The sequence below is a fragment of the Ipomoea nil genome, unplaced genomic scaffold (genome assembly GCF_001879475.1).
Source record: "Ipomoea nil cultivar Tokyo-kokei standard unplaced genomic scaffold, Asagao_1.1 scaffold2759, whole genome shotgun sequence".
Lineage (NCBI taxonomy): Eukaryota > Viridiplantae > Streptophyta > Magnoliopsida > Solanales > Convolvulaceae > Ipomoea > Ipomoea nil.
The window spans coordinates 819,580-846,112 of record NW_017619187.1 but is presented as its reverse complement, the minus strand read 5'-3'; the positions used below and the strand labels follow the sequence as shown (position 1 = coordinate 846,112).

Below are 26,533 nucleotides of genomic sequence, written 5' to 3'. Positions count from 1 at the left end.
AATGAAGGATTGTTTCCTTGGATTTTTGGCTACACAAAATTTCTCCACATCACCTACTGTTGTTACTAAGGTTATTGGTCTTGTTTGGTAAATGATGATTTTTTTTTTTTTTTAATGTTTTGATCAAGTTAAACCGTTAAAAAAATTGAGTAAACAATAATTTGGATTTCTCCAAATCCAAACACTGAATTTTTCAACATTTGAGATTGGCATGTTAACTGTTAATAATAAATAACTAATTTTATCAAACATTTCTTTACAAATCGTTATTCACTGACACAATCCGTTATCCATTAATCATACCCGCTAACTACTTATTGCCAAATAAGGTTATTATCAATTTTCTTAGTGGCATTTTGAATGGTGTTGCTAACTGTTAGGATGAGCATCAATTTATGTAGATGGCCCAATTATTTCGGACAGTAATCATGTCAGCCCATCAATTCCACCACAATCAACCCACTCAAATTTGTCATCAGCTCATTCAATTATTAGGCCCAGCAGTATTGCACAAATGATATCGTGTACCCTAGTTCAATACACAGAATTTGACTTCATAAGGTATATAATTCATGTTCATAATATACATACATATAAACACGATATAATGAACATGAATTATGTGTATTATGTTAAGTGTTTATGTGTCCTCAACTATATAATACACCAGGGCGCACGTAGCAATGTGCGCCCCGCGCCTTTCAAAACGACGTCGTTTTGTTAATTTCAGGTATAAAATTCTGTGCATTCTATTATATAATTCTGTACATTCGAAACATAATTTTTTTTTTAAAGAGTTAAGAGTTTATGTATATTATGTTAAGAGTTTATGTATATTATGTATTATGTTAGATTATGTGTATTATCTTTTCAAAAAAGATGATGTGTATTCAGTTATAAAATTCTGTGTTTTCAAGTATAAAATTCTATGTATTCTATTATACAATTTTAGTGTTAAACATTTTTTTTGTACTTAATTGACTTTAACTTTGAGTATTCCCTAATTGAGTCCTCTAATCTTAAACATTTTTTTGTACTCAATTGAATCCTTAACATTGAGTATTCCCTAGTTGAGTCCTCTATAACAGCAGCATGGTAATTATTCCTTTATTAATACTCAATTTAATTTTCAACTATAATGACTTAATCCAAATTATTAGTCCTCATTTATATAGGTTAATATCCAATTTAATCATCGACTTTAGTGATTTTTCTGAATTTAATCTTTGATTCTGACCGTCGAAAACTTAATTAGAAAAAACTATCAAAATTGAATAGGTCCAATTAAACACAAAAAGACGTTTAGAATTAAGTAGAAAGAAATCATTATAATCGAAGACTAAATCGGGTATTAAGTCCACTTTAGTTAGAGTATAATCAACTTTGCCAACAAATGTAGCACAAAGAAAAATTACACCAGAGATCATTTAGTTCTGAATTACAAGTTGATTATGCAACAATCCACCAAACTATAACAAAAATTCATCAAAATTTGTTTTTATTTGCGTTCAGGAAATCACTTCAAAATCAATATGCTCACTCCGGTTGCATTTTTTCGCATTCATCCCGAATCGATTGGAAAAGTATACTCGATAGATACCGCTCCCCAAAGCTCGGGAAAACAACCTGCGATAGAGTTTAGGATTCGGAATTTAGTTCAATCCACAACACGATAAGTGAACATTTGCATTTCATTCACCGGAAGAAGGTGATAAAAAGGACTAGATAATCGCAATTCAAGAGGATTCGTCATGTTTGGTTATTAACTTATTATATACCTCCAATTTGGGGAAATGCATATATGATGTAAATAATATCGATAAATAAAACTGGACATACCGCAATAAGCTTTCCCGCATTCTCAGGTCGCTTTGCAACCTCTATTGCAGCAGCTGCAGCTGCTCCCGAGGAAATGCCCACCTGATCACGAAAAATAGTCCAAAGATTTATTGCGGTGGGCATATGACTTGAGCGATAAAAACCCATTACAGGAATAAAGAAAGGAAATAAATCTTATTCATGTTTATGCTCGCTCGAGGAAATTCCACTAACCAGATGAACTATGAATAAATGAAAAATTCTCGCGTGATCTGAAGAATATAGAAAGCACTAACCAGCAATCCTTCTTTAACTGCTAATTGCTTCGCAGTTTCAACAGCTACATCACTTGATATCTTTGAACGTTTATCAGAAAAAAAGTCAGTACATTGAACTATTGAAGCACACATAGTAGAATAAACTCTTTGACACCAAAAATTATGAAAGTTAAATATTTTATCGATCAGATCTATAAGATAATGAAACATGATATACTAACATATAAAAGATTTGAATAAAATATTCAGCGACTTAACTAAGCTGGCATACCTCTATTACTTCGTCCACCACTTCTTGATCTAAATTTCTTGGAATAAAACCTGCCCCAATCCCTTGAATTTTGTGAGGGCCTGCAATTTTAAATTGCAGTAAACTAGAAGAAGGCTTCAAAACATGAAAATGAATGTTGCAAAAATCCCGCCTAGGCACCGATTAATCGGCGCCTAGACGCTAGGCGCGCTGGCCGGCCACCTAGCGTACCACCTAGGCACCGACTAGGTCGCCTAGTCAACCGATTAGCTATTGTTCCCTTCTTTTTTAAATGGGTTATTTCACTCAAAACGACATCGTTTTGAGCAAAATAACCCTAAATTGTCCAAACTATAGATGTTTTTTAGGTTAATATTTAATATTTCAGTATTATCTATTAAAGTCGACCTAGTCGGCCGATTAGCTATTGTTCCCTTCTTTTTTAAATAAGTTATTTCACTCAAAACGACATCGTTTTTGAACGAAATAATGCTAAATTGTTCAAACTCTAGATATTTTTTAGGTTAATATTTAATATTTTAGTATTATCTATTAAAGTATTAAATAGTTTATAATTATCAAGTCTTAAAAAAAATTTTAAAAAAAAATAAACAAATTTTTTTTAAAAATAAAATAAAAAATACACAGGTGCCTAGGCTGATTAATCGCCGCCTAGGCGCCAGGTGCCCCCGAGCGCCCGAGGAACGCCTAGCGATTTTTTCAACCATGATGAAAATGAATGTAGACATTTTAGTGTCATCTCACCAGGCTTTCCACCGGATAATACGTTGCTTTCTGTTGGCTCCACGCCAATGATCTGATAAAACCCACAACAAACAGAACAAGTAAATAACACTGCGACAGACAGATACATAGTATTGACAGCACAATTTCGGATGTTATTTTGCAACATTCATGTGTTCAATGTTCCTGGGGTTTCCGATTGTTTAACTCTCACATAGAATAAATTTCAATCATCAAGAACATAGATGAAAAGAACGCTACCTGAATGTTAGGGTTTTGGTCCTTGAGAAATCGCCCTGCACCAGAAATGGTTCCACCAGTACCAATACCTGCAACAAGTATGTCCAACTTTCCTTTCGTATCTTCCCAGATCTCCGGGCCAGTTGTTTCATAGTGTATCTACACCAAAAAGAATTAATAAAATCTTAATAGGGAACAAGGAAATCTTGATGAATCTAGTTCCATTTTAGACCACTCTGAAATATTTGGTATAGTCGTGTTTAGAATTCTAAAAAGTCAATCTTCTGTAAAAGCAAGCAAGTATGAAATAGCAGCGACTATGAGATAGAAGAAAAACCTTAGGATTTGCAGGATTGTCGAATTGTTGAAGCATATAGGCATTGGGTGTTTTATTCACTATCTCTTCAGCTTTTTGAACAGCGCCTTTCATTCCCGTGGCTGGATCCGTCACAATCAGATCAGCACCAAAAGCTTTCAGAAGAACCCTTCTTTCAAGACTCATCGATGCAGGCATCGTTAAAATGAGTTTGTATCCTCTAGAAGCAGCAATAAAGGCCAGTCCAATGCCAGTGTTACCACTCGTAGGTTCCACCAAGACAGTCTAGACACGAAGAGAATAATAATATTGGAAATCGAAAAGAGGTCAGAGATACGAATCATTATCATAACAATTGAAGCATGTGCCCCATCTCAACTAAAAGCCTAAGCTGATAGTTGGATTGCACATTAATGGCTATATGCTCAACAATAACAAATAAGTCGCAAATATGTTATGAAATCAGGCAAGTGTTTTGGCATTTCCGAGACATTTTGCTTAGATACATTACCTTCCCTGGGGAGATAAGCCCCTTCTCCTCGGCATCAGCTATCATACTGAATCCTATCCTGAAGCCAAACAAGATCTCGTAAGCATTACTAGAAGAAATCACAAGTCAAGATAGTTTTAAATTCTCACACATTTTTTAACACAAAGCAAACGAGAAACTCTCACCTGTCCTTGACACTGCAACACGGCTCCATAATCTCAAGTTTGGCAGCAATATTTGCAACACAACCTTTTACAATAGTATTCAAGAACACCATTGGTGTGTTCCCTATAAGCTGCGCAAGGGTTATTACAGAAAATAAATCACATCATACTCCAGAATAAATGTAGAAATAATTAAACTCAGAAAACAGATATACTAGAGTCTCATATGAGAGAAAATGGCATGAAAGAAAGGAAATAAACTACAAAATAAAGTTTCAATGAACTTATAATAAGGCATTGTGAACATACAACATCTGGGGCATACCATTTACTGTAAAATTCCATTCTAATGAAGATGCTACTTTAAAGTCAACTATAATCATTCATACTTTCTTCAACGGAAAACAATCAAATTAATACATCAAAAATCTCCCAGACGAATCAAACTAAGGCTTATAAAGGTTGAAACTTTAGCTAAATGGGAACAGATAAAAAGAATCAAGTTATCAAGATAAACATTTCTAATTAATTTCAGACTGAAAATTATAGCTTTATCATATTTAACCTAAAACAAACACAACCCAGATAACAAATTAACAATTTCGAAACTAAAAGAGATGGATAAAATTTCACCGAGTCAGTGCGACACAGACCTGAGTAACATCCTCGGCGATGTTGAGTCCATCGATATGGGTAGTCGACGATGAGGGCTGCTTCACAGACACGGCTTTGCAGGAAATCGCGGGGAAAGAAGCCTTTTTGACACTGAAATACTGGGCACCCAGACGACATCGTCTGAAGAAATTAGGTTCGGGGCAGAGGTCGGGCTTGGCGGTGGCGTTGAAAGAGTTGCAGAGAGAAAAGGGTTTGTTGATGAGAGAAGCCATTGATTCTCTCTCTATCTATCTCTCTCTTTCCAGATTCAGAGCGGCGAGACTATCAAAAGCTTCACTGGTTTTATCTTCGCGTTTCAGTTTTGGATTTTTATCGAAAGGGTATCTGTCTAGTGATGATGGATATGGAAAGCTCGAAACAAATAAGCCACTGATTTTTTTCTTTTCATTTTTCTCTTTTTGTTTTTTTCCTTTTTTCTTTTATTTTTGTGGTGCAAAGCTACAAAAGGGGATTTGAATGTCCTAGGACGATGTTTGTTATTTTTTGGTCAATCAAATTTTTAGAAAAGAAATAATTATCGAAAATATATTTGTTAGAAATATTTTTGATGAGAAAATTAATTAAAGAGCTAATACCTAAAATTGTCCTTGATTATAATGATTTTTATTAATTTTGTTCTAAACGGCTTTAGTGTTATAAAGTAGTCCCAGACTTTTGTGTTATTGCTCAATATTGTCCTCCATTAGGTAATTCGTTAAAAGTGTGTTAAGTACATAGATAATTTAGTAATTTCAAATGAGTTAGTACCTAAAATTATCCTTTACTATAGTGGTTTTTCTCAATTTTGTCTTAAATGACTTTGGTTAGTTTGGTATCATAAACTACTCCCAGAATTTTGTATTATTACTCAATATTGTCCTCCGCTAGGTAATCTATCAAAAGGGGTTAAGTACAGTGATAAATTAGTGATTTCAAATTGAGGTCTTCCATGCCCTTATCGAAGGAGGATCTAGAGCCGAAAAACCGTTGGGCTCGCTGCCCGCGGAAGCGGGAAGGTGTGGGCGTGGCGGAGAACGAGGAGATGGATGAGGAGGAGGAGGAGAAAGACGGTGAGAGTAGAGTGACGGCGTGACGGCGGCTGATTTGGTTCTTCGGAGACTCACCTTAGTGAGCAAAGCTCATAGAAGAATGGATTCTGAGAGCACTTTTTTCTCCATGGTCGGAGCTTCGGGCGCCGTCATTTTAGGATTGCAGTAGTAAGAAGGAGAAAGAATGAGCGGAGGGCAGAGCGCGGCACCGTCGTTGGCGAATCTGTGATTGGGAGTTCTTGGCTGCGACTCATAGACAAATGGCACGGAAACATCCCCGTAGTAAACTCTGAAAGAGGAACGATTCGAAGACCAAAATTTGAAATTACTAATTTATCACTGTACTTAACACCATTTTGACGAATTATCTAACAGAAGACAATATTGAGCAATAACACAAAAGTATGGGACTAGTTTATGACATCAAAGTTTTAGGACAAAATTGAAAAAATCCACTATAGTCGAGGACAATTTTAAGTAGTAACTCATTTGGAATTACTAAATTATCCATGTACTTAACACCCTTTTTAATGGATTACCTAACAGAGGGCAATATTGAGCAATCACACAAAAGTCTGGGACTACTTTATGACATCAAAGTCGTTTAGGACAAATTGAGAAAAACCATTATAGTCGAGGATAATTTTGAGTATTAACTCTTTAAACTATTCTTTATTACCAAAGGTTAATCTTTTGCAAAACATGGGATTTTCCATGTCAGTTTAAGAGGGTAAATGAGAGGCAAATATTGTAACTATCAAATGGTCTATCTATTTAACACTAATTTAACTGAATAACAAGCAAAGAACTACATTGAGTAAAAATTCACAAGTCTGGGATAACATTGGGTCCCAAAAATTATTTAGGATAAAATCGAGCAAAATTACAAATAATTGAGGATATTTTGGGTATTTATTTATTATTTTTTTACTATTAGTAAAGCTGTAAATATAGTAAAAGGATATCTATAAATACAACTAATATTATTATATTATTCATTACGGATGGATATACAATTTTTACTTAAGATTTTATTTTTGTTTAGTTAATAAGATTTTTTTCTTAATTGTAATTACGATTCTTTTATGTGGTTGAATATTGTTTTAACGATGTAGTCTCAAGAGATTAAATTATGAATTCACTTAAAAGCTTAATGTTATTTATTTTATACTGTACAAGAATTATTTTTCAATTAGTAACTACATTCTTTAAACTCATTCATAAAGTTTTGAATAACAAATTTTTATTAGAAAAATGGGACATTTGATGGAATTTTGTGTTTCCAATTTCTCTTTAATTTTGTTCTTCTAAATATGATTTTGCAACTGCTTTCGAATATTTAGAAAAGTATAATATAAAGAAGATTGCCCAAATCTTTGAAAATATAACGATTTCATTGACAATCCCTACATTATGGGTAAGGGAATAATAATTCTTATACACACAAAGAAAAGGTCAAATGACCCTCTACACCTCCAAAGGGCCAAACCAAAATGAATGGAATAATATGATATTACTCCATATACAAACTTAACAAATACCAACAACATATTCAAAACCATCAAAGCACAAATATATATAATTTGTACTTAGGGGTGCCATAATCAAAATATAAAGATATGATATGATATTTCAGGTCCATTTGAAATATCAGTAAAAGTAACAGTAACAGTTCATTGCTCTCATAAATTTTTATATCCATCCATTAAAATACTCATCGCTTGACGTGATTGGAACGATAGACTCTTTTTATCTTTCTCTTGGACCCGGAGTTAGATTTGAAATATCAATAACTGTAACAGTTCATGGCTCTCATTCTCCCGAGCCTGGAGTTAGACTTGGAAAGGCCATGGCCAATCCTTCAAGTCCTCATCTTGAACTTTGGCACTACTTCTAATAGTTGCATTTCTTGCCCCACTATCATTATTTCCCCCCACAAAGGCATGGTATCTCAACACAAAAGCCAAAAGCAAAACCACCCACTCCAAGCAAAAGATCATGGCGCACAACCCTCCGGCCAATTTCAAGATCAGAGCTCCGTCGTCCTCCCTAACGTAGGACTTGAGCTCCGTCAAGAAGTCGGAGGTGCGGGTGAAGATGAGCACCGACACGGCCCCCTGGAAGATGGCGGTGAGCACCGTGGCCACCATGTGCGCCCCGTACCACCGCCCGGACGACTTGGCGGAGGCGGCCGCGGCGCAGCAGCCGGAGACTGCGCCGGCGACGGTGAGGGCGTGGAGGAGGATGAAGAACGCGCCGCAGAGGGAGGGGACGAGGCGGAGGGCGAGGGCGAGGAAAGCGCAGCTGGTGGCGCCGCCTATCAGCACGTAGTTGGCTAAGAGGAAGACTTGGTGGGTGCGGCGGTGAGATTTTGATCTTGAATCGTCGATTGAGAGACCCATTTGGGATTCAAAGCCTGAGAGAATTACTGGGTTTTGGTGTTTGATCAGAGGAAGAACGGGAAACTGAAGATCTTTAGGAACTGGGTTTAGTTTCTAGATCGATCTTTGATCAAATAGAGAAGAGGGAATTGGAAATCTTTTTGGAATAGGTTTTGAGAACTTTAATTTGCATGACTGATAAAATGGAGCGAGGACGATGGGTATTTCAAGCGTACGAGGAATCAATATTTGAACGTTGAGGATAATTAACGGCTACTTCAGTGATTTGATTAACGGCTAGTATATTAGTTGTCCCAACCCTCAAGCAAATCTCAGATCTAACTATCTAACGTAGCTAACTTTTTTTTTTTTTTTTTTTTTAATGTTACTGACCCTATTACAATGTAGTATCCGTTTATAATTACTTTTTCGACCTACTGAAACATAAAGAGTCAATATAGGCTCAAATCCACACACTCCTATATGGGAGTGCAACCTTGGTGCCACACTTTTCTTTTCTTTTTACTGTTTTTTATTTTATTTTTACAAACGATGAAATCGCCCATCCAAGAGGTAAAATCATGATGACTTAACTCACCAACACTGCGCACAAAGAATTCCTTGATTTTTGAAAAATCGCTCCTACATTGCCATTAAGAGCATCCACAATAGTTTAAGTTTTTTTTTTTTTTTTTTTTTTTTTTTTTTTTTTTTTTTTTTGTGATTTTTTATGTGCCAAATAGGAGAGATAATAGAGAAAGGAAAACAAAAAAAGATGAAAAAGAACTGACACTAAAAAAAACAAAGGCTTAATGAGCCCAACTTGGCATGCATTGGTGTGCACGAAACGCACACAGTTTCATTATTTCTTGTTCGTGGCAAATTAATGAGTAAATACTCAAAATGGCCGTTCGACTATAGCTAAATTCACAAATTGGTCTTTAACTTTCAATTTCAACAAATTAAGTCTTTAACTTTGCAATTTTGACACGATTTGGTCCTCCATCTATTTGACCATTTGTTGACCGTGATCGACGATCTCCAGAAGAACCTTCAACTCTCGTCGGAGCACGTGGAGACCTCCAGGATGACGTTGCACCAGTTCGGAAACACATCGTATTCTTCGCTCTGGTACGAACTCAACTACATTGAATCTAAATGGAGGATGAAGAAAGGTGACCGGATTTGGTAGATTGCTTTCGGTAGTGGATTCAAATGTAACATTGCGGTCTGGAAATGCAACCGGAACCTTAAAAACCCGACGATGGACCATGAAATTACATATATATCCTCAAAAATCACAGTCAACAAATGGTCAAATAGACAGAGGACCAAATTGTGTTAAAATTGCAAAGTTAAGGACTTAATTGGTTGAAATTGAAAGTCGAGAACCAATTTGTGAATTTAGCTATAGTCGAGAGACCATTTTGAGTATTTACTCCAAAATAATTTCTCTCTCTCTTGCCTTCTTTATCCTCCATATTAGCATGCACTGTTCCAAAAATCACAAAATATCCATAAAATATAACAAATGTAGTATATTTATTTATAAAGCTCAAACTCAACTCAGATCAATTGCCTTGAATAGAGCTCAAGTAGTTCTAACTAACTAAATATATATATGAAAAATCTAATAGATGATTAAATGTAAAAATTTTAGTAAAATTATAAAAATAAATGTGATCAAACTAAAAGTTAAGAATTAAGAACACTATGAGATAACATCACAATAATAAATGTAAAAATACCAAGTTGTAAAAAGAAATTATAAATGTAATAACATCAGTACATCACAATAATCATAGAATTAAAAGTATTTTTTTTTTAATAATTTCGCTAAACCTACCAAGGGCACTAGGAGAAAGATTAATGTACAACTTTTTCCTTCCATTATCATTTTTAAGTTTTAATTAAATCTAATTTTGAGATATGACATATCTTTATACGGATAACACGTATTGTCAGAAGAAATAAATTCTTTGAAGATTGTGGACCACATTGGTTTCGTGGTGTAGTTGGTTATCACGTCAGTCTAACACACTGAAGGTCTCCGGTTCGAGTCCGGGCGAAGCCATTTCCGCTTTATACACAGCTTTTGCCTACATCTGCAAAACGGAAAGAGTTATCCTGTATACAAAATTTATTTGTGGCGCAAAGAATAAACAATTTATTAATGTATAGGTAAATTTTATCTTGAATTCCGAAAATATTTTATTTAAGCAATTTTCTTTTTAATTTTTAATTAATAATGTGCAATTCTAAAATAACTAGTATTATATAGTTTTTATTCTTTTATGAATTATTATATATGTATATATAATACATACTTTCAAAACATTTTACATGTATGACTCTTTAAAATGTAATATTATTTCTTTGGAAAACATTTTTAAAAACCTAAAAATTGATATTTTCCCTAATATAATCTGGACCAGATGTTTCGCCGATATGATGCAGGATGGTTAAAGGCTTCTAGAAGAAACTCTTGACAAATGACATTGCCAACAAGCTTAGCACCACGAAATGGAGCACATATATGGTTTTCAACAAACCTTGAGGCATGCGCGAAGCTAGCTGGGATTTGACGAAGGTTGGCAAACTACCTTCAATTCGGCCTCGCAACCTGGTGAATAAACAATTTATTAATGTATAGGTATATTTTATCTTGAATTTTGAAAATATTTTATTTAAGCAATTTTTTTATTTTTAATTAATAATGTGCAATTCTAAAATAATAACTAGTATTATATAGTTTTTATTCTTTTATGAATTATTATATATGTATATATAATACATACTTTCAAAACATTTTACATGTATGACTCTTTAAAATGTAATATTATTTCTTTGGAAAACATTTTTAAAAACCTAAAAATTGATATTTTCCCTAATATAATCTGGACCAGATGTTTCGCCGATATGATGCAGGATGGTTAAAGGCTTCTAGAAGAAACTCTTGACAAATGACATTGCCAACAAGCTTAGCACCACGAAATGGAGCACATATATGGTTTTCAACAAACCTTGAGGCATGCGCGAAGCTAGCTGGGATTTGACGAAGGTTGGCAAACTACCTTCAATTCGGCCTCGCAACCTGGTGAATAAACAATTTATTAATGTATAGGTATATTTTATCTTGAATTTTGAAAATATTTTATTTAAGCAATTTTTTTATTTTTAATTAATAATGTGCAATTCTAAAATAATAACTAGTATTATATAGTTTTTATTCTTTTATGAATTATATATGTATATATAATACATGCTTTCAAAACATTCTACATGTGTGACTCTTTAAAATGTAATATTATTTCCTTGGAAAACATTTTTAAAAACCTAAAAATTGATATTTTCCCCTAATATAATCTGGACCAGATGTTTCGCCGATATGATGCAGGATGGTTAAAGGCTTCTAGAAGAAACTCTTGACAAATGACGTCGGCAACAAGCTTAGCACCATGAAATGGAGCACATATATGGTTTTCAACAAACCTTGGGGCATGCACGAAGCCAGCTGAGATTTGACGAAGGTTGGCAAACTACCTTCAATTCGGCCTCGCAACCTGGTGGATATGAAAATGAAGAAATATCGAACTTCACGGGGCGGGGAGTCCCGACATTGACCAGAAAGCAATTCAATGTGGCTAACAAGGCAGAGCGATGAGATGAGGGGGCGTTTGTGAGGAAGTGGACTCCCACAAGTACGGCTTCGATAAGTCCGTACAAGGAAGCTCAATGTCAATCACATCACATAAATGACCAGTTATATCATAAAATTATAATAAGGGTAATTCGTACAAGGTACATCAATCACATACCATATTACCAAAATAGTAATGATAATTAACCAAGGAGAAGTAAATTCCACCACATTTTTTTTTAATTATAATAAGGGTAATTCGTACAATGTACCACATCAATCACATACCATATTACCAAAATAATAATGATAATTAATCAAGGGGAAGTAAATTCCACCACATTATTTTTTATTTTTTTGGATATATCCAGGGGTTTCACTATTGGACATAATGATGTGGGATAGCTGGCCTGGAGATTTAAGGCAAATCCATTCCCAAAACCAAGGATCAAACCTTCGACCTTTGGTTAAGGATGGATGAGTGCCTTCCACCCAACCATACCATCCAGGTTAAATTCCACCACATTATTATTAAGGCAAATTTGATCAAAAAAATATCATAGATTCTAATTACGATAAACATTGCAATCAAACAAAATGTACCAATTGTTAATCTTGGAGTACCCAAGAAAAAAAAAAAAAAAAAAAAAAAAACACACATGACTCTAAAATATTATACACGTAAGACATAAGATTTAATCATCAATTTAAATGAATTCCTCAATATGATTTCTAAAAAAAAAAATCATTAAAACGCATACAAGCATGCCTAATAATGATTTATATTATTACTAGTAGGTGCACCCGCGCGATGTGCGGCTATATATATAGTATGATATATATACAGTATAGAAAATAGAGTATTTGAACCAGAAATATTGTGAAATGAAAAACTTGTAATTTTATTAGACATGGATGAATTTAGTAATTTTATTAGACATTGTTGAATACTTCATTGTTGAAACAACGTGATGCATGGCTACCTATATAGTACATAGAATATTACGTATAATATAATAAGAATAAGAAACATAGTATTTAAAAAAATACTAAGTTTTAAATAATAAATTGTGGAATGTTATTATACATTATTGAAGACTTCGTTGTACACAACATTTTTAGTCGTACAAAGACATGGTACATTTTCCCCGCAAATCAAAATTTTCAAACCCCTGGGGTTACTAACTCTTGAAACAGCTATGTACAATTGTCCATGGTTAAAGACAGGGTTTTTCAACAACAACCCCACTTTAGCAAGCGTTTGTCCTTGACTTTTGTTGATTGTCATGACATAGGATAGCATCAAAGGGAATTGCTTTCGTTGAAATTTGAAAGGCAATCTTGGATCTGACGGTGTAAGTGACATTCTAGGAATCAATACTCTGGTTCCTACATTTGAACCGCACATGATCTGGCCTTCCAGCATGTGGTCAGCTAACCTTGTAACAATCAACCTTGTACCGTTGCATAATCCTAGTCTGTGATCAATATTTCGCAATAGCATAACAGGTGATCCAACTTTCAAAGTCAAAGCATGATTTGGTACTCGAGAACATCTCAAGGCATTCAAGAATTCTTCTTTGGCTCTCTCTCTTTTCCTTCTTTTACTTAAAATGCCTCAGCTCCTATTAGCTATATGAACTTTGCTAGACGGCCTAACCAGTCTCATCAGCTATATTTTTTGTCCATTTCGTTATTTTTTTGTCATATCGTTGTGGTATTTTGTGATGCATGTTAGTTTAACTTATCTGTTTTGGAAATGAATTATACATTGGTAGCATAATGCATTTGGGCAGTTTAATATACTTTTATCTGTATGTTATTTACATTCTGTAGTTCATGGATCTACGTTACCCTAATAATGTGCTATATAGACTTTAGCAATGGCTAAGTTGTTTTTACCTAAGTTTTTGCCTAACTGACAATTGGTTGAGGAATTTGCATGTGCAGTCCAAAAAAAAAGCTTTATTTATTATTTATTTATTTGCTAATGTGTTAAAGTCAATGTGGCTTATTTTTCAAAAATGAGATTGGAAATGTTTTCAAAGTCAGTATAATTTTTTAAAAAAAAATTTTTTAAAGATATTTTTTCAAAAATAAAGGATTGAGTGACATGGCAATTAATTAATCTTACTCTTTCAAATTGCCTTATCAATTAAGTGATTTATGTATAAAAAAACTATAAGTGCAATGCAAAGTTTTTTTTTTTAATAATGTTTTTTTTATCTGAGTAATCAAAGTTAAGTGTTTGATTTTATGCTTATAGTATTCCTGTCAATTGATTTTGTTAATTTTTTTCATGACTTTTTTCAGTGTTATTTTTTTTGAGTTATTGAGTTCAACTGTTTTTTTTTTTAATGTTTTATTGAATTAGTATAATGCATAATGTGTTATTTACATGCAAAGTCATGAAAATTCCCATGTACAAAAAATCCAACCAATAATTGCCCATGTATGAAGTGGCCTACTAACTTAATCCTAAAAAACTCCAACCAATATTTGCTTTTTAATTTGTGACGGCTTGATCATTTTTTTTAATGATAAATTTCATTGCATAAAACTTTTCACTAATATTTTCAATATTAAAAAAACAATAAAAGCTAGCCAAAAAAGAATTAAGTAATCATAAACACATATTAAATAAATAATAATAATTTATAACTTTTTAAGTCTTTAAATTATTTTTTTATTCTGAATTATAATTTTTTTTTTGAAACAAACTATTCTGAATTATAATTTATTACTTAATATATCCAGGTATTTATTTAAACACATCTTAAAATATTTTAACTATATATTTATCATTTAAATGAATACGGAAAAGGAAAAAAAGCAACGTAATGGTTTAAATTATTATTAAAAATTACACAACAAATGTAATATTATAACTCAATTCAATATGATAAAATATACATTTTTCAAAAAATAAAATAACAGTAAAAAATAAATATTTAATAAAAATTTCTTAACCTAATATTATATATATATATATATATATATATATATATATATATATATATATATATATATATATATATATATATAGAGAGAGAGAGAGAGAGAGAGAGAGCCCAAAACACTAAGTCCATACCCGACCCAACTACTCCCCATATAAATCCCAAACCCACCCGTCTCAACCCAAATTCCCCTCCCCCATTTCCCGTCGTCTTCTTCGCCTGTCTACCCAAAAACCCTCGCCCTGAACATAAATGGAAACCAAGCAAATTCTTTCACCACAAATCTCACTCCAAGAAAATCATGGCCCAAAATAGTACTGCTTGCAATTTTATCATTTCAACCTCTTAAACCCAGTACTGATTCAAACCCTTCTACGATAAACAGATCACCAAGAAATATAGTCTTCAATGGCCGTGCATGAAAGATCCTACACATTCAGGTAATTTTTTCTTAATTTTACAATATATAAAAGAAATTTTAACTATTTTCAGTTGATCTGGTAATTTTTTTGCTATGCATGTATATTTTTAGATTTAGGATCATTCAGATGAAGAGAATAATAATCTGATGCCTTATATTTTTATTTTTATTTTTATTTGTTCTAAATGATCCTAAATCACAGTTGCCATGAACTGTCAGTTGAACTGTAATTTCATCATATGAATTTTATTGAAATCAAATGATTTTATTCATATGAAATCAAATGATTTTATTTTTTCGGACAAGTTATTTGCAGACTTTTTTTTTTCTTGTTTAATGCATCAGTCGTGTAAGTTATATATATGGCATGAGTTCTATGAGCAATTCTCTTATTTAAATTGACTTAGTGAATTATTTTTCGTTGATTCAATTTGTGAACTATTTTTTCATGAGCTCTAGGTTTCAAGAGGCTGGTTAATTAATTTTTTTTTTTGAAGTTATTTATTTGGAAAAAAAAAAAAGATGGTATAAGAAATATGCCAAATACATAAATTTACTTATTTCAATCTTTATTTCAGTAATCAAAGATTTGTTGTGCTTCAAATCAACTACATGATTTTTATTTAATGTTCTTTGAATCCAATAGAAGACCAAAATCACTCAGATTTTTTTTAAAGAAAAATCACTGAGATTTATAAAGCAAAATTCTGTCTCTATACTATTTATATAAGTAGTACTTATTCGAATCTGCGAATCATTACACCTCTTATTCGAATCATTTTAAAGACAGTAGTCCCAAGTGTCTCTTATTCATTACACTAATCTCTACTAATTCGCAAAAATTCGGTCTCTATACTATTTATATAAGTAGTTAAAAATTTTCTCAAAAAATAAGAAATTATTTTCCTCTGTTGTCCTCCTGGGACTTCCGTTTATTCACTATTATTGTAGATCTGGTCAATTTCTTCATTTGCTTGGTTTCTTGGACTGCTATTTGGAGACTATTAAATTCTTCCAAACCCAGTGTTTTGAACTGTCAGTAGTCCTGTAGTGTTCAATCTGTGAAGTTGTATAAACCCGAATTCACCTGTTATATATACAACTATTTAGGTTTCCTGAGCTGTGTTTGGAATTGGAACAATTTCACATCTAATAATGATAGCTCACAGTAATCAAAGCCATAACATATCCAAATTTAAGACTATCAAATTATTTACTCTTGCAATCAAGTGGAGTCCCATTTTTGAAATCAAGTTGATTCCAATTTTCTAAATTTTTTTTTACCTAAATTGATTCCTATTTTGTTTTTGAAGATTGTTAAGTTTTTGATACAGTTGTCTTTAGCTTTTCAGTTATATATGTTTCATATTTATCAGTTACTTAGAATGTGAGATACATACATCTAGACACATTTTAACTCGCATTAGTGACTTATGAATTAGAATTTTTTTCAGTGAGATAAATAAAATCTGTAAAAGATTATATGCTATCTATATACATCTAGATACATTCTAAGTCCTATAGTTCTAGGAATCTGCCTTGAATCTGTCTTCAATTCATTGCACTGCCCCATCACAACAACATTACAGTCCTGAAACCATTGTTAAAACACATAGAAAAATATAGAATAATAGAAAGAAAAATATCATAAGAAAACATATAACAAAATATTTGGTATCAGAATAGGAATCACTTTACTTTAAGTGTCTTTAGAGTTTTAGAGGCCCAAAAAGTTTTAGTTCAAAAAATCCAATGCAAAATTTAAGTTTAATTTCTCCTTCTTCACATGATGATCAAATTAAAATACCTATGTTTTTGTTTGCAGTTATATAACCTGGACTATAATAGGTTAATTTGTTCTATATCATGAAGTGTCACACCTATAAAACATAATTTTACAAACAAAAAAATAATGGATTAGTATACTATACACCGTATTAGTAATAAGATTCCATAATTCATGTTATATGAACAATGGAGCCTTCTTTTGTACTGTTCAGTAGGTAGACTTCTTTTGTAATGTTTCCATTGGATATATTCTCTATGAAATAACAGGAGAAGAAATGTTTCAATAGGTAGAATCAATTGTTAGTAAGCATTTCATAAAACAATAAGATGCTGAAAAAAATAAAAAAAAACAGTTTTACCTCATCATCATGAAACAAACATTATAGACCCTTACTTGTTTGGCCACCTCTAACCACAAGATTAGAGAATAAAATGCAGGGAAAAACAAAGTATTACCGTCAAAATGGATTGGAAATCCATAAGTATTCAAAAAAAAATTGTAATTCTACACTAACCTAAATTTACTTTCAGCAGGTACATAGAAATCACCTACTTGCATGAAGTGTAACACCGGTAGAAAGTAGGTGATTTCTATGTACCTGCTGAAAGTAAATTTAGGTTAATTTACCTTGCATTTATACTATCAACATAATCTACAGTACTAACCTTTTGTAACAGTTATAGAGAAGGCATTTTTTGGTTTTTCTTGAAGAGAATTGCCTATACGATTCAGAAGCTGAGGTTGAAATAGTTGATATCAATCTACCTCTTTATATAGAGGTAGAATTCGAACAGGACTCAACCTAGAGAAACGAAGAGTCCTCATTGGAACAATGTCCTCATTTAAAGGCCTTTATTTTAAATTTTATTAATATCAGTTTGAATTTGTAATGTATAATGCTATTTATTATCAGATGATAAATGATGTAGTTTAGAATACCAAGAGTTCTTCATTTAATGAACTGCTTAGTAATCAATGACTGTAGCCTGGTTATATATGTAGTTTAGAATACGAAAAGTTTTGGCTTTATAAACGGCTAAGCCGAATCCCAATGGGGAATTTAATTATACAGGCCATTAAATAACATGCAATTATCTGTTATTATCAAAACGACGTAGTATCTATTGGGCGGGAAAATTTTTTTTCAAAAACTTCTTGCTTTATTATAGAGTTAGATTAGATTAGATAGATAAATTAGAAGTTAGATGAAAAGTTTTTTTTTTTTTTTTTAAAAAAAAAAAGGAAAACGTATCCAAAGTAATAAAAATGATGCTAGAATTATTATGGTTAATAATTCCCATTAATTAGCATATTACTATGGGCATTACCATTACCATGATTAAAACTGTTACTATTCGTGTCCATTCATGGTAGAAATATAAAATAAGCTATAAAGCTTACCATTACTGTTAAGCATAATAATGCTAGAATTAAGCTCATAATAAAGCTACATTTAATCTTAATTACCATTACCATTAACAATAAATCTAAATTCTAAAGTAATGGTAATATCAAAATAAAGACTTCCCAAAAATCCACAGAAACGGAAAGCCTCCACAGCAATGCAAGATTATACTTAGCATTATGATTTATGACAATATCTTTATAATTTTAAAGTTTTAATTAAATCTAATTTCGAGATATGACCATATCTTTATACTGATAACACTTATTGCAACGTTGAAATAAGTTCTTTGAAGATTGTGTACACGATTGGTTTCGTGGTGTAGTTGGTTATCACGTCAGTCTAACACACTGAAGGTCTCCGGTTCGAGTCCGGGCGAAGCCACTTACAGTATTTATTCCCAACTTTTGCCTACATCTAAAACGGAAACAGTTTTCCTGTATACAAAAGTTTATTTTTGGCGCAAAAAATAAACAATACATTAATGTATAGGTATATTTTATCTTAAAGATAATAGAATTATTAATGTTTTAAAATAAATGTTAAGTTTTAACCTTTTTATTATCCATTTATAATTTATTTATAACTTAAAAGGAAAATGATATTTTTCCCTAATAATTCACTTCATGATATAACTTAAAATTATTGGTGCTCATGACTTGGATGACTCTACCATTAGTTAAAAAGAAAATTAATTGTCCCATTAGAAAATGTCATCTAAGGAAAGAAAGATTGGAGAATGACGATGATGATGATTTTTGTTGGAGCTCGGAGCTAAACGGGAAATTCTCGGTTAGGTCTACGTACGCCATGATTGGAGCTGATTAAGTAAATAATTAATATAATATTTAAATATAAAAGTTAACCAATATAAAATAAAATTATTTATCTTCAATACAATCAAAATGTGTACTTTCAAATTGTGATAAAAGTATTAGTAAGGATGCGTATTGTTTTACATAGTCATGATCAAAAAATAAAAATCATGTCCTACAAATTTTCATATTAAAATAAATTAAGTCTTCTAAATGTGATTTTGATGACCATGTGTAAGTTGATAAAATTTAAATTTTTTGTTTATTTGTCAAAAGTGACATGATTATAATAAGTTTACTCATAATGTCGAAGAGTAATTAAAGAATTTTGCAATGAAGTTATATATATCATACAAATTGTATTCATAGGTTTTCATTGTGTATATGATTAAGACTTCATCAATTGGCATTATATGTGAATTACTCATCTTGCAAACTCTTATTGATATTTTCAAGAGTAAATACCAAAAATGGTCTCTCAACTATAGCTAAATTCACAAATTGGTCCCCGACTTTCAATTTTAACCAATTAAGTCCTTAACTTTGTAATTTTAACACGATTTAGTCCCCCGTCTATTTGACCATTTGTTTACCGTGATCTCTGAGGATATATATGTAATTTCACCGCCACCCGCCCTCATCCGCTGCCGTGACACAGTCTATCGCCCATATAACACCCCACTTTTCTTAACTTTTCGCTCTGGTACGAACTCAACTACATTGAATCCAAAGAGGGGATGAAGAAAGGCGACATGATTTGGCAGATTGCTATCGGCAGTGGGTTCAAATGTAACAGTGCAGTCTGGAAATGCAACCGGAACCTTAAAAAACTGACGATTGACCATGAAATTACATATATATTCTCAAAAATCACAGTCAACAAACTGTCAAATAGACGGAGGACCAAATCGTGTTAAAATTATAAAGTTAAGGGCTTAATTGGTTAAAATTAAAAGTCGAGGACCAATTTGTGAATTTAGCTATAGTCGAGGGACCATTTTTGAATATTTACTCTATTTTCAAATGCTAATTCTCCCCCCCCCCCCCCCCCCCCCTCCCTCCCTATAAGATTTTCATTATGTATATGATTAAGACTCCAATTGGCATTATATGTGAACTACTCATTTTGCAAACTCTTATTGATATTTTCAAATACTCATCTCCCCTATAAGATTTATTAAATAATGAAATTTTGCATTTAAATTCTTAAATTAGAGAAAAATTATGTTTAAATATACATTCTAATTAAAAAAATGATTTTGGAATTAAAAAAAAAAAAGAAAAAGAAGTAAAATCTGAATTACAATGTTTCATTTAAGTAAAGAGAAGACAATATAATGTACTCTAACGATAATTCTAGTATGACATTTATATTCTTTTTTAAATGATGATTCAACAAATAATATCTTTCACATTTTTATAATGGTTGAAAGCAAGAAATCAAATTAATTAAATATTATATTATATTTTAATTAAGGAATAAGGGTCAAATAGGCCATCGAACTACACATAATAATGCAATTAGGCCACTGAACTTTAAAAAACAATAATTGCGTCCCTAAACTAATCAATTTCATTCAATTAGTCCAATTTTCAGGTTACTAACAGAGTAACAGATCACCCAGTTTTTTTTTAATTGTTATTTAAAAAAAATATCGACTTGTACGAGCGTGCCCATCCATTTGTTGTTGCCGCCTCTTTCGAACTAGACTCTGCTGAGGATGGTGGCGACTGTTTGTCCGGCGAGGAAGAACACGGAGTAGCCCGATATTTCCAGCCACCGCCTGCCGTATCTTCTTAGCCAGCCGCCGGTTTCCGCATTCTGTGAAGGATTTTGTACTTTTATTGCTTCTTCTTGGACTGTAAAACAGCAAAAGGAAGATTATAAAATTATTGCTTATTCTTGGACTGTAAAACAGAAAAAGGAAGATTATAAAATTAAAAAAGGAATAACGCCACCGGCAATGGAGACGCCGGCGGAGACGTTTTTCCTCTTCTTCTTTTTTAAATAATAATTTTTTATAAAATATTTTAAATTTGGGGTGACCTGTTAATAAAATGAAAAAACTTGTAAATTTGACTAATTGAATGAAATTAGTTAGTTGAGGGACTCAATTGTTGCTTTTTTAGGTTCAGTTGCCTAATTGCATTATTTTATGCAGTTGAATGACCTATTTGACCCTTATTCCTTTAATTACTTTTTGCCACAAAGAAGAAAAGAGTTGAAATGGATAGAAAAAAATCATGAGTTTCTTTTGTATACACTAACTTTTTTGAAAGCAAAAACGAAATTTAGATTACTGCATAAAAGCTAAGACAAAATCTGGAGGGACAAGTCCCAATACAAAGAGATATCCTGCAAAAAGGCGACTATAACTATCGTGTGAACTAACTTATTAGAGTTTCTAGGAACTAATAAAACGGAGCAATGAGAAAATAGCGTAAAATACTTCTACAATCATTATTGGCTATTCCAACATATGACCGAAGCTCAGTGATTGGAGCTGTTAAATTGTGAAGTAGAGAAGAGCAATCACTGTATAGTAAAACTTGGTTGTTCTACGATCCTTCTACCATGACAAGGCTCCCTTGCATGCTAGGGTCTCCGCCATCAATAAACTCGAACAAGCTGGCAGCACTCCATTAATGGCTGCCAATACTCTCCAAATTTCATGCAATACAGCCACGGTGTCGGTCAACAAATCACACTCGATCATAATGGTTACAACAACAATAATATAATAATATAAAAACAAAATACATAGTATTATTATTATTATTGGTTGGAAAAATAATTTGTAATAAATGAAGCTAATAGTAATAATAAATCGAAAGAATATTTCATTATTAAAATTGGGAAAATGGCACTTTCTCCCCCTGTGTTATATATTTATAGCATTTTTTCCCCCTAAATTATTTAAGTGACAGTTTTTCCCCCTGATATATTAAATGGACATATTTACCCTTAAAATAAATATTTCATTTATTTTTCTTCTCCAACAAATTATAACCACGATTTGAAAAAATAAAATGCATTAATTGTTGAATTTTTTGAATACTTTAAAAATAAAAAAAAAATTAAAATAAAGTTTGAACCAACAGTTCAAATTGGATCCGAAATCATGAACCGACGATTCAAAATAGAAACCAAATCTCGATTATATATACTTATATGTGAGAGTCAATATAAATGCGAAAAAAAAAATACACTATTTGCAAATATTATAATTCTAATTTTAAGCTATTGCTAGTAGTTGTTCTGATTTGAATCTCCGATTCACGGTTCAGGAGCCATTTTTTTTCCAGTTGATGATTTTAATAAACGGAAACCCAAATATTGGGTTATGTTATGAATTATAACCGAAATTTTTTTATTTGATTGCTATAGTGTTACACATGATTACACCAGCACATTTTATATTCTCACCTTAACAATATTGTCTCTTATATAATTATTAGTATTAGTAGATGAACTTTAATTTATAATTTTATTTTAATATAAATAAAATTATTATCACCATTAAATAATTAATATTGTATAATAAATAAATTTTTGTTTATGTTTTTAAAAATAAAACAAATAGAAAATATAATCGTGTGAATTTTAACCAAGCAAAAAAAAAAAAACTATGAAGTAAAAATAATTTTCAAATGGGTGATCATAGGTTTAAAATTCAGTGGTAAAACTTAGATTCTTGAGTTTAAAAATATAAAATAAATACTACCTTATAAATAATTATGGATACTTAAAAAAGAAACAAAAAAAATTCAAAAAATATTTTTCTTTCTAAGTAGACCCTAAATTTACTCTTCACTACATGGTGATTGCGACATAAGAAGGAAATAAATTACTTATAAACATGAAGCATGATTGGTTTCGTAGTGTAGTTGGTTATCACGTCAGTCTAACACACTGAAGGTCTCCGGTTTGAGTCCGGGTGAAGCCATTGGTCTTACCTTTTTATTTGCCTCCTTAAAGTTCCTTCTAGTGCTCCTACACTATCAATTTTTTGGTCAACACGTTTGTGATCTATTACAGTTCAATACTAATTATTACAGAGTAAAACATATTATAGACTTCATTTGCTTTAGTTAAGTTTATGGCAATTTTTTGGTCAACAAGTTTGTGATCAATTACAAACCAATACTAATTATTAAAACATATACTTTATTTGCTTTAAAGTTTAATTTACAAATGATATAGTTATGTTGGGAAAGACTACTATGTCAGTTGGCACGCAATATGCAATAACAAGTAACTAGACACTAGTTTTAAGAAATATGCTAGAACCTAAGTAATCCGAGATAAGTGAATAACATTAACAGTTACAATTAAATAAGACAAACACATACTTACAAAATATAAATATGAAATAAAGAGAATATGACTCAAGTTAGATAGTATAATCATCTATATATAATACATAATTTATAGGATTGAGGGAAATTAATCAACCAAGAAATTGAAGGAATGCACTCTCGTAGGAATTCTAATCTAATAGTCACTCTCATGATAAACTAGACAATAATATAATTAGGGTCAAATACCATCCCACTCTCGAGGTGTATCGATATCAAGTCCATCAAACACACACAACATCAAAAGCCCCTTATTTCTCCTATTTCCGTAATGGGAAATATGGATTATGCAAGGAGTGACTTGGAACCTTGACTCAATTTTTGTTATGATCAAAATTCCTCCAAAAAACATGTTAATGAATGTCACAAATCAGACATTATTGACATGATATAAACATAAATCCGTCATACTCTCAAAAATCCTATGTAAAAAAAGAATTCCCGGCCCCTTTATGTAGAGATGACCACGGTTCCGGTTCTTAACCGGAACCTATAAGGTTCCGATTAAGGTTTGTAAAATCTTGAAACCGGAATCGGCGGTTCCAAACTGAAAAAAAAATAAATATTATAGTGGTTTTTAAAATTTTTTTTTTTTAATAATTCCGGTTAGAACCGGCGGTTCTAATCGGAACTGTCGGTTCTGAACCGGAACCGGAACCGAATCGAACCGGAACCGTGGTCACCCCTACCTTTATGCAATAATGTACTCAATATTCAAGCATCTAAAACAATTATACAGCTCTAAAAAGAGAAACTTATCTATTAAATGAGAAGAGCAATATTCAAATCTAAGTGTAAGTCCATGATAACAAGTGTCCAAGGGGCAATCCATGTTCCATTCAACTCCAAATGTTTCCTAATGATCTCTAACGAATTCCTTAACTCAAAACTTTATGTATTTTATTTTATTATAATAAGTTTAAATTTAAAAATTATTTATTTACATCTTTTTATTATAATTATTATTATTAATCTTTATAAACATTATAAATTTTAATTTAATATAAATAAGAATTATTATCATCATTAAAATAATTAATATTTTATAAGAAATAAATTAGTATAGATTGATGTTTTATTTTTAAAAATGAATTAAACAAAAAAAATAATTTTATGACTTTTAGTCAAACAAAAGAAGAATTATTTTATGACTTTTAGTTAAACACCACAACCATTTTTTGAAATCATTTTTCATAAAAATATTTTCCATGTTTTTAAATGTACCTTTAATAAAAATTGTAATAAACGAAAAAATGTGACAACACAATAAGGTTGTGAAATTAAACGTGATAAAATAACAAATTAATAATGCCATAGTAGTTGTGTAATTTATAATGTAAAATTTACTCGGTATAAAATATTAAAATCTATACTTCTTAACTAAATGACTAATGTGATTTTTAGAAACTATAGTTGTGTGGACCACAGTCTACGCAATAACTGTTGAGACAACAATCATTATTGCGTGGACTACAGTCCAAAAACACATAAAGTACATGATTATAATTCATAAAATATATTATTCTAACACATAAAGTACATTATTATAACTCAAAAAATACATTATCTTACTTCAGAAATTTCATTATTCTAACACATAAAGTACATTATACATTATTCTAACACAAAGTATATTATTTTAACTCATAAAATACATTATCTTACCCCAAAAGTTTCATTATTCTAACACATAAAATACATTATTTTATCCTAGAACATTCATTATTCTAACATGATCGCAGAGTAAGAATTTTTTTTTTTTAAACATCAAAGCCACGTCATTTTGGACAGTTTGTAAACACAAAATTACTATACACGTTTTTTTTACAAAGGCCTTGTTTTGCAATCAGCGGTTTGCGGTTAGCGGTAGCGGATTATGTTAGCGGTTAACAAATAGCAGAATATATTAGCGGGTTTGACCAGCAGATTGGTATCAGCGGTTTGTAAAAAGATGTTTGGTAAAATTAGCTGTTTAGATTAGCGGTTAACATGTAAAATGACCAATAAGGTTAGTGTATTGTTCTATTTATTGTTATGAGTAATAATCTTATAATAATTATATTTATTTAGAAACTATAAATTATCCATATATTTAATATTTTAAAAAGTGAATAAATAACAATATAACACAAAATATGAATTCAAATAAAAATACATTAAAAATTTGAAGAACAAGTCTATATCATAATAAATAATTATGATATAAAATAAGTCTAAGAAGAATGTCTAGCTGCCATCAAACTTGAAGCAATGTCATTGCGAATACCTGCCATCTCTTGAGTTCTCATTTCTTCTTCACCTTGAGCAAAATTAACTTCAACATCTTGAAAAATATCCGGAGGTATGAATTCAGGATCTTCGTCAATGACTCTAAAAGCTGGGTCTCCAATTGTACTTCTTCTAATATAGTTGTGTAGTGCAAAACATGAACAAATTATCCTATTTTGATCTATTAATGAATATCTTGGCATTTTTTGTAATATCTTCCATCGAGCTTTAAGAACACCAAAAGCCCTTTCAATATAACTTCTTAACGATGAATGAGCTCGATTAAATACTTCTCTAGATCCCCTTGGATTTGCCCCACGGAACTCCGATTGATGGTACCTTGTCTTGGGGTAGGGTGTCAAATACCCTTCTCTTTCTGGATTTGTCAACCAAATAATACTTGCCTAAATGTATACAATATATATATATATATATATATATATATATATATATATATATATATATATATATATATATATATATATATATATATAT

At 31.4% G+C, this 26,533-nt stretch overlaps 2 protein-coding genes, 1 long non-coding RNA gene and 3 other non-coding genes across 8 annotated transcripts; 4 read left to right on the top strand and 2 right to left on the bottom strand.

Moving 5' to 3' along the window:
- Positions 1-1,329: 1,329 nt before the first annotated feature.
- LOC109156902 (cysteine synthase, chloroplastic/chromoplastic-like) lies at positions 1,330-5,316 on the bottom strand. Of its 2 annotated transcripts, none has more exons than XM_019304790.1 (10): positions 4,954-5,316; positions 4,322-4,431; positions 4,158-4,215; positions 3,668-3,931; positions 3,352-3,489; positions 3,112-3,163; positions 2,368-2,447; positions 2,115-2,174; positions 1,840-1,920; positions 1,330-1,626 (listed from the first exon to the last, which is right to left on the bottom strand). In XM_019304790.1, exons 1-10 carry the CDS (start codon positions 5,185-5,187, stop codon positions 1,537-1,539), a joined length of 1,167 nt encoding a protein of 388 aa, XP_019160335.1. In that variant the 5' UTR covers positions 5,188-5,316; the 3' UTR covers positions 1,330-1,536. The 2 variants fall into 2 exon arrangements, with proteins under 2 accessions (XP_019160335.1, XP_019160336.1); XM_019304791.1 differs by having other exon boundaries at positions 2,368-2,417.
- A 2,062-nt stretch (positions 5,317-7,378) lies between these two features.
- On the bottom strand, positions 7,379-8,622 carry LOC109156761. The gene has a single exon (XM_019304592.1). It carries the CDS (start codon positions 8,403-8,405, stop codon positions 7,836-7,838), a length of 570 nt encoding a protein of 189 aa, XP_019160137.1. The 5' UTR covers positions 8,406-8,622; the 3' UTR covers positions 7,379-7,835.
- A 1,762-nt stretch (positions 8,623-10,384) lies between these two features.
- Positions 10,385-10,458, top strand: TRNAV-AAC. Its single transcript has one exon. It is a non-coding gene; the product is annotated as a tRNA-Val (tRNA).
- A 4,728-nt stretch (positions 10,459-15,186) lies between these two features.
- LOC109156768 lies at positions 15,187-18,148 on the top strand. 2 transcript variants are annotated; one of them, XR_002050108.1, is made up of 2 exons: positions 15,187-15,421; positions 17,869-18,148. It is a non-coding gene; the product is annotated as an uncharacterized LOC109156768 (long non-coding RNA). The 2 variants fall into 2 exon arrangements; XR_002050109.1 differs by having other exon boundaries at positions 17,850-18,148.
- A 758-nt stretch (positions 18,149-18,906) lies between these two features.
- TRNAV-AAC lies at positions 18,907-18,980 on the top strand. Its single transcript has one exon. It is a non-coding gene; the product is annotated as a tRNA-Val (tRNA).
- Positions 18,981-23,284: 4,304 nt separating this feature from the next.
- TRNAV-AAC lies at positions 23,285-23,358 on the top strand. The gene has a single exon. It is a non-coding gene; the product is annotated as a tRNA-Val (tRNA).
- The last annotated feature ends 3,175 nt before the right edge of the window (positions 23,359-26,533 follow it).